Raw genomic sequence first — 9,570 nt, 5'->3', positions numbered from 1 at the left:
ATCGCAAAACGATGCTTTCCCCTGGCATTCAAATGCAAACCATGCCTAGTGTTGGAAGCAATATAAATTGATTACCTACATTTTACTTTAGGCTGTTTAATTTTTTAAACCAATTGTAACAGGAATTACACTCACATTTAGTACTACTGTACAAATAACAAAACTGTTTATCTCATCTTTAATTTTTACTGTATAGCTAACTAGTTTATAAAGTTTACTTTTAAGAAATAATGTTTTTCAGGAAATTAATTCTAACAGAAGTTATTGTACAGACAATATGGTAAAATGTTTTATGATTCAAACTTACGTTTTTCATCGCCCATGAGCTGATGTATGGTCCAAATGTCCCACGGTGCATAAATTGTCTTATAAAACTTATGCTGCACTCAAGAAGATATTAACAAATTGATAAGTTCCAAATACCAGTTTTATTTAAAATACTTTCAGTCTAGAGTATTACAATTTCTGTGAAAAAATTATTGCTTTACAGTTGAATGGTTATTGAAATTGACTCTGCTGCTTATTCTCCACTTCAGTCATTTTCAATTTCTCCTAATACACGAAGGGCGGCCAATGTCTGGCAACTGTGGTTATAATCGGGGAGGGGAAGTCTTAAGAAATAAATATTATGAGATGAATATAATTCTCAATCGAATTAAGAATTACATTACTTCTGGCTGGTACTTGTTCATCCATCCTTGTGGACTGCAAAATGTCAGTTAATGTACAAGTGTATTGACAAATTAAAGGGTTTTCTATAAAGCATGGATAAAAAAACCTTACAGACCTCCAAAAAACAACAATTCACATGAGGTATAATGTTTTATATTGCCGGGGTTTTAAGGATTTGAGAAGGGCATTAGTGGAAAAAGGATTGATAAGCATTAAATTCACTTCGAAATTTAATAAAACGAAGTTTTATGTGTAAAACTTGTATACTTATAATTAAAACCATAATAATAACTATAAACATATCAATTTTGCTTGAATTTTGGTGGGAAATAAAGGTGAATAGCTGAAGACCTTAAATAAAGTTTTGAAACAATATATTTCACTCTCTAACCAAGAAGAACTATACTTAAGTACCTTTATTACTTGGATGTGTTGCAATGTTTGCCTTGCAGATTTATATAAAATATATATGGATTTATTAAAAAAATGTCAGGACAAGCTTCGTTAAAAATAATTAAGATGCATAAACGTTGACGTAGGCTCAAAAGCTTTGCTAAGGCCTTTACGTGTGATGTGTTTTGTTAATACATAACACTAACACACACCTATTTATTTTGTTAAAACAGTGAATGATTTCGGATTCCACCGTATGATAAATGTACTAACCACTGCCATTATCATGCCTGCCATATGCTGGTAATGGTGCTGTGGTATAGTATAAGGGCAACATATGCATACAGTCCATACCAGGTTGTTTGATAACACATATAAGTACTGTTTTTTGTTTTATTTTACTTTCACACAACATTAAACGGATGGTACGAATTAATTAGTTGCACTTTAACGTATAATGAACCTTAAAACTCCTTGAATATAATATATTCTGAACTTTCTACTGTAGCTGTTTAATTATCTACGTAAGCTATTATTGGATTAAACTAAAGTGAAAAGATTATCAATAGATAAGATTTTCTTGAATGGACCACTTTAACATAGGCTACACAGGATGAGAATGATCAGCTTTTCAGAGAATGATCAGAACGACTTAGCTAGTTCTGGAAAAGTCCCATTTGACTCAACTTGCTGAGGATTTGATATTTAGTTGATGCTATGAATATCGATGGCAGTTATGATAAAAAGATCCTCTTAGTACATATCTGAAAATTTCTTAGTACACTCAGTTAATGATATCTATCTATCTATCTTCTATCTATCTTCTATCTATCTTCTATCTATCTTCTATATACTATTATAAAGAAGAGTTGGTGTCTGTGTGTGTGTGTGTTTGTATGAGGTAATCTCAAAAACTACTGAACCGACTGGGCTCAAATTGCACACAAATGAAGCTACAGCTCCGAGGATACATATAGAACTATTCCCGCTTCGATATTGTCCTAGGGCTCTGCCCTATATTGTTTAGGGCTTTCAAAAATTTGAGGTGAGAGATTTAAAAGTAAATATTTATTGATGGTATCCATGGTAACAAAGAACAAACCTACAAAGTTTAAAAATGTAAACAAGCAGAACTAACTGTCAAATGAATTTTGATTTCATAATTCCACACAGCTGGTTTGATAAAATTTGCCAAGTTTGATAAAAATCAATCCATAAACAAGCAATATTACAACAGTTTACTTATCCTACTAATATTATAAGTAAGAAAGTTTGGATGTACGGATGTATTGATGGATAGATGGATGTTTGTGACAAGTAAACGCGAAAAATACTAAACCGATAAGGTTGAAATTTAGTATGATGATAGCTGACATTCCCGATTAACATATAGACATATTCTTACCTCAAAAATCCTTTCAGGCTTCCCCCAGTGGCTCTGGCTCTGGAGTTTCTCATGTAAACCTTATGAGTATTCATATTTAAAGAAATTAAAGAATTTTACATCCGTTTCAACTTCACAAGTTGGTTCTATGATATTAAATAGCATTAAAAAGTTATAAAGCTTACCAACAGGGAGCAGCACTATTATGTTTTTGCATTTATGACCACAGCTAATTTTAACCAACTAGCAACAAAAAGTTGTGACACAATGAGAACTTAACTTTTTTTCATGGTTTAGGTGCAGTGATTGAAAATTAGGACTATGGTAGATACTGTAGGACACTATAGGATACCGTATACATTAAAAGACAAAATGTTCTTAAACCGTGTCCCCTCCCATAACTACAATAAGCATTTATACTTATATGCCAACCCCGTTCGAAGGAACTCTGCTAGTAGACTTATAAAACACTACAAGAAGAAGCTCAAGCTGTTTGAAGTGAATCATTGTAGATTTTTGTATTATGAACATAGGTGGAGTACCAATATCAACCCGAACCACCTTGATGTAATACAAATGACAAACTCATTCATCAGTGTCAGGCTCGGCCAGTGACTACTTTACGTTGACGTGAGTGTACAGAAGCTTGTGACACTTTCTGCGTGTTAGTCTTCCATCATCCATCAAACTATTTAAATAAGCATGAGAGAGTTGGTGTAGATAGCTTGATCGATGATTAAGTCGTAGTTCTGCCTTTCTTTTCTTGTGGATCTTATGGAAGTTATCAAATATCATGTAGATGTGATACAACAACATTTGCTTAACTAGATATACAGTTATTATTTCTAAGCATTTGAATTACATCAGGTAACATAATTACTACAAGGTACTTTGCTCTTCTTTCTTGGTGTTAGTTAGGATCCAAGTATTCGCGATTTATTAACAAATTTAAACTATGGGTAAAGACATTATGAGTAGCTAATTCGTAACCTTATTAAGCTAATCTATGTTTACTTTGCAGTGTTTAAGAGGTATTATTTGTCAATTATCTTCAGTTACTTTCGATCCAATTAGATTAGTATTATGCTGAGGAGTCTAATAATACAAGTATAGCCTAATATTTTTGATTGGGCTACTTTACGATGCGAAAGACGTTTGCTCCTCATTTCACCCTGGAAATTCTATGTTAATTATCCTTAGAAATTAAAATATTATAGGCCCTATTAAAAAAATTTCAATAACATTTTGAAATGTAAAAAAGCTGCAGCATATAAAATTTTGAAACTAAGTAAATCCTTTGTTTTTTACATTTTAGTTAATTAATTTAGAGCATATATAATATATTTTATAAACAACTGCATTACCGTAGATAAATAGTATATCGGTACATTGAATGAAATCAGAAAGGTTCAGGAAAGTGGATAAAGTGTAAAGAAAGTCGTTTCATTTGTAACTTTCTTAATAGGTTTACGAAATGAGCGATTTATTACCAAATATTACATCAAACATACACTAGGTGCCAAGATCACTGCACTTTGGTCCTACGTCTCGGATGATGTTTATAGTTCAACACACTCGAGGTGACCTTGACACTTCTCCAGCTCTGGGAATCTCCTGAAGACTTGTGGTGGACCCTCAGCACTTCAACATCCTCCAGACCTCCCTCCATCTTCTCAACATCTACAATCACCTCAACATCACCAGCCTTGTCTCTCTCCTCTTCCTCTATCTCATCTAACATCCCCATTCTCTCATTGTCTTCTTCGCCCTCATCTGTGGACGTCTCAGAAACTCTTCCCATATATTTGCACTCCAATGGTTCACTTTCTTCATTTTCTGAATCTATGATTTCATTTTCCAGTACATTTCCGTTTTCATCGGTTTCTAATTCCGTTGACGATGTTGGTTGGTTTTGTGAATGGGATAACCTTTGAGTGTTTGGCTTAGATCTGTTACAGGTGCAAGACATGTAGTTTAGAGGCCATGTGCTGCGTCCTTGAAAAAAGTCTTCGTATTAACAACACCAGCCAAAACTCAATATTCACATTGAGTAATGGAGAGCCAACTAGGTTAAAGTGGTTTAAATATATTCTTTGCAATTTTCATACTGATATTACATATTTTTATGTAAACTTACTTATTTGCACATTGAATTTTGACTTTTAATTCTTCGATGATTATACACTCAATTCATTTTACACTCAATTTACAATCAATCCTTCCGTATAACGAAAAATCAATAAATATGTGACACATATTATTTTAAATTTCATGAAAAACCCCTTTTAACTAGAAGACAAAAAGGAAAGTGCATACTTACGTGTTTTGAAGTAAGCTAAGGCTGCTATTAAGAAAATAACTATAATTATTATCAACATTACCAATTTTAAAATTGCCAATTAATTGTTTTCCTTACAACTCAATAAATGTTTCTATGGTAACGCAACGGTTGGTTAATTTCCATTATGTAACGTTTAAGACAAGTGAAATATTTAGTTAAGTTTGTGGAAGTCTAATTACCCTTTAATAGATACAGGTCAGGGTGAAAATTTTAATATTTTATATACATTTTAAAATAAATACTTCACCAATATTTTAGGAGCTTTTATTGTATTACCCTTTCGCCAGCTATGCTGATTTCGTCCGACAAAAACGTGTGTAAAGTGTTTATTTTAAAATTTATTGAAAAACTAACATTATCAGTCCTTAATGAAGATGAAAACTAATTAATATTCACAACTGTTAGGATATTCGCCTTGGTTTTTCGGAGATCCGCAAGGGCAGGCCTCCTAAGCTTGTCCTGAGATTCTTGGAATACAGATTACAATGAAACTCACGTTCTTATATTCTTTGGCAAGGAGCATTAATTTAAGTAATCACTGTGTGGAATTGAAATACTACTAAGCCTGTAAAAAAATTTTAACTAGACATTTTGAACTCACTTGCCTATGACAGATTTAGTAGAAGAAACAAAAAAGAAATATACACATTCTGGATAGTTATATTTAAATAACGTGTTTCAATTATTGCCTTTAAATGTAAAGGTTTGCTCTTGTGGGGGAAGTCTGGTTCTAATTTTCATAGGAAATTTAACTAATAATACTTTTTCATAATAGGTTGAAGGTTAGATACCATAAAACATGGGCCAAAACAAATGTGTTTTTATAAAAACATAAAGAAAATACGATAGCATATTTTAAAGTATAATCTGATGTTTTGTATAATATGAACGGCTGATGGTTAAATAAATTAATCAGTTGTCACCATTGTAATTATTGATGCACCATAGCATTAAGTAAGTCAATGATTATTACATGAGTTTTTGACACAGTTCACAGTAAATCATTTGAGTTTTAGTCATTGCAAAACTTGAAATCAGATTGAGTCAGACTCACAATCTTCAATTGGGAAGTCTGACGTCATCTTTTGAAAACCAAATCATTGTTGATTTGACTCGCTCCATTGTGTTACTCAATGTAACAGAGCTGCGACTGCCTTCCGTGGTTGACAATCAATTTTTTACATTTCCACTGCTTTATTTTTATACGTTTCCTTCCATAGTTTGTCAATCTGCATAATATTATAGAACAAAACCTCTTGTCATAGTACGTATTATTTGATAAAATCGATAGTTTGTAATATCACAGCATATAAGGTACAACGTTTGCGTACTTTACCATAGAGATTTGTGTTTGAATATTATCTTGTTCTTTTTATTATGCAATCATGTAAAACTTTAAAACTAGCATTACATTTATCTTAATGCAGTTGCTTTGTTTGATAACATAAAAAGTTTTCCTTATCATGGAAACATGTTAAATTTTCATCGCCTATATCTCTGTAAGAGATATCTTAACCACTAAAACTCATGTTTTGGAAAAAAACTTCGCTATTTAACATTATTTTTAATTATTAGTATATATGTATTTATATTGAATACATTACATAATTTACACCTATAAACCCATTATGTCTAAAGATTCGAAAAAAAAAATTAATACCATATTATGGTTGTAAGATTTCTAAGTTTGCACGAACACAGGGCACAGAAGTTTCAGCAAAATTAGAAACTCAACGTGTTATATAAAATGATTGCAATATGACAATTGTTTGAGATAATCCGTACCTTATACCGTGATTCATATTACTTTGATTTTCTACAACAATCTCTTCTCTGTCCAACAAATTAATGTCACCTGTCAGGAATCACACCTCGGCCCTCAGGATCGGTCCCTGAAGATCTTGTTAAAGTATCTGAGGTTCTTGTAAATTAATTATGACTGGACACTCTTGTAGCGGAAAACTTAACTTACGTATTACAAAACCCAAACAGTGATCTGTGATTTGATAACCTCTCTCTACAATTTATTTAAATTTACTATAAAAATCTAAATTAGGACGAAAATATTGAGGAAAAGGGTTTTTATGAATTTATTGACTTATTAATACTCTCGTCTCTTACTAAAATACGTACTATAATACACCTGTGTAAATAAAAAAAACAATTAAAATGTTTTTGCCCCCTGGCAAAACTTTTTGACCCTTGTCAAGGCACACACAAAATATGAAATTAGTAGTGGACAAACATTCAGATTGTCACCTCTTGGAACAGCAGAATAATAAGCTGGAATTCTAGATTAGTATTAACAAGCGGTCGCTGAATATTCATAGATGAATCACAGGGTCCAAAATGTATAACTGTATTTAACGTCCCAACATCATTAAGAATTGTTTGCTGTAGGTAATATGGTTTTATGAAAACCAGAAGTCGTCCAGTGGTCAAACACGTGACCAAAATATGTAATATACAGGATTTTCTATTTTCACCCCAAGCTGTAAATAATATTTGTAATTGGATTTTTTTCCTTTTGTTTTAATTTTCTGTTTATATTTTTTTGTTAGTTTGCCACCAGTACCGGCAACCCATAAGGCCCATGTTAAATCTTTTAAAATTTAAAATTGATTTTTTCTGCTTATTTTTGAGCCTATTTTTTATGTATAAATTGATTCCGTACATCAACAGGAAAATATCTTTCCAACAGTATGCGTAGGTTTTTCCCTTTGATGCACACGATCTAAGAAAAACATGTTTGTTATATTTAGATTGTATGACATTGGTTCCAACACAATTTTTACTATTAGTACGCCTAATGATCTATTGAATTTAAAAAATAAAACTAAGACAATTTAGGTAGATTACAGCCTCGTTTTTATTTTTGCCTACGAGTCACATTTTGCAAACCTCTCTCTCACTATAAGAAAGTAAACGTGGTCTTTTTTTCTTACACTAAGAATCCTTTGCAGTAATTTGACTACTAAACGCTACAACTAAAATTAGCATTGATATGACATTTTATTTACCAACACGACAACAAGAAATTATTGCATTAACTTAAAATAATAACTAGAGTAAAAATAGTTAGTAATCAAAATAACAAATATTGGACAAATCAGATAAAATAAGAGTCTTTATTGAATAAATAAAAAAATATAATCATAAGGATACGCTAGTAGCATTCGATCGAGAAAAAAAAACCCAAAAAACCGTAACACATGCATTTTTATTGCAGAGATTTACTTTAATGGTTTTTTAAATAGAAAACTAACTCTCTTAGACGTGTCAAAACACAATTATTATGAACCTAAACAATATTCTTCACTGCATCAACAGTTATAACCCTAATATCCGGGTAAAAACAAACAATACAGTACAAATAAACCACAAAACAATTGGTTTAGTTTATAATACATCATGATAATCAGCAGTTCTGGTGTCTTTACATCAGAATTTTCAAATATTTGCAATCAGTTACAATGTTTAAACACTTACAATTTGAAAGGAGCAATCATCTGTTCTGAACCACAGAAAAGCAATTTAAACTTTATCTTTCAAGAACACTTTGACAGTAGTTTCAGATATTGCACATTGAATTAGTCAAATGTGTCAACATATAAGTGCTATATAAACGTTACAGTTACTGTTTACAAATGTAAACCACGAGCTATAAAATGTACTTACTTATGGAATGTTTTTACACGATTTGGATTATTTTATATTTTACAACTCCATAGGAATTCTTACGCAACAAGTATGAGTATGACTTTGAAATTAATTATTGACTTGTTTGGTAAATACATATGAAATAGTATATTAAGTCACTAGTCCGGTAAACACATTTTAGACGAGTGTCATACGATTTCTTTCGCTGTTAAGATGTGTTATATCCCTACAACATTGATTCAATTATTATTTATTAAATATAAAATTATTAAAACACAGATTTGCTTAAAACTTCATTAAGAAAAATTGAATAAATTATAAAAGATACCTTAAAATATTAAATCAATCATTTTAAGACTTTCAGTGCTTGAGTACGCATCTTATATTGAGATGATAAAGAGCAAGACGGTGAAATGATACATGCAGATTCTCAAAGGAATGCAATCCTCGACCAATGAGCTGGAAGGACTCTTATAAAGGGAAGTGGTTACAGGGAAATGTGCTTTACTTACCTCCTGCTTACGAAGCAATCCCTACTGCTGCCTTCAAGCATTTTGAACGATTTATGTTTCTACGACAAAAGTATTTTAGAAGTTTATCCAATGACACTGTCATGGTTGTGTTACTATCTAACATCGAGCTTTTATACGTGAATTACTTATCAATACTTACTAATTAGTACTTGTTACTTACTATTTAACATACTTATTACTACTTACTGTATATTAGTGTAATTAATCTAAACTCAATTAGTATTTAGTAAAACAACTAGTTTTTACAAAATATAAAACAGAAAATACAATAGATCCACAGGTTAAAGTGTTATGTGGAAACTGGAAACTATTTAAGACCGGTTGAGGAACCAAAGCTAGTTTATGTTGGGTTTGTGGTGTGAGGTACGAAACGTGGAGAGTGTTGGACTAAGATGTTACAACTATAATAATGGTAAACTTACCAGAATAGTAACTCTTGTTATTTAAATATGTTTCATCTAATATTGTAACTATCACGTATCATTTTTTCTTTTTATAAGCACTTCTAGTCTAAGGTTAGATGAATTTATATACAGTACTACTAATAAACAAATCAATCTTTAAAAAAATAAATATAAACAGCTTTT

General features: G+C 31.3%; 1 protein-coding gene across 1 annotated transcript; it reads right to left on the bottom strand.

Moving 5' to 3' along the window:
* Positions 1-3,944: 3,944 nt before the first annotated feature.
* LOC128999304 (uncharacterized) lies at positions 3,945-4,862 on the bottom strand. The gene is made up of 2 exons (XM_054425727.1): positions 4,770-4,862; positions 3,945-4,444 (listed from the first exon to the last, which is right to left on the bottom strand). Exons 1-2 carry the CDS (start codon positions 4,825-4,827, stop codon positions 3,975-3,977), a joined length of 528 nt encoding a protein of 175 aa, XP_054281702.1. The 5' UTR covers positions 4,828-4,862; the 3' UTR covers positions 3,945-3,974.
* Between the last annotated feature and the right edge of the window lie 4,708 nt (positions 4,863-9,570).

This window comes from Macrosteles quadrilineatus, unplaced genomic scaffold, assembly GCF_028750875.1.
Source record: "Macrosteles quadrilineatus isolate MER2022 unplaced genomic scaffold, UCM_ALF_1.0 Scaffold_8__2_contigs__length_117827958, whole genome shotgun sequence".
Lineage (NCBI taxonomy): Eukaryota > Metazoa > Arthropoda > Insecta > Hemiptera > Cicadellidae > Macrosteles > Macrosteles quadrilineatus.
This window is presented reverse-complemented; position numbering and strand designations above follow the sequence as displayed.

Excerpts from the sequence above, each read along its gene's own strand:
- LOC128999304 (XM_054425727.1), bottom strand. The coding sequence starts at position 4,827 with ATGTTGATAATAATTATAGTTATTTTCTTAATAGCAGCCTTAGCTTAC. Across the intron at positions 4,445-4,769 it reads CTTAGCTTACTTCAAAACAC|GACGCAGCACATGGCCTCTA; the intron begins GTAAGTATGCAC and ends ACTTTTTTCAAG.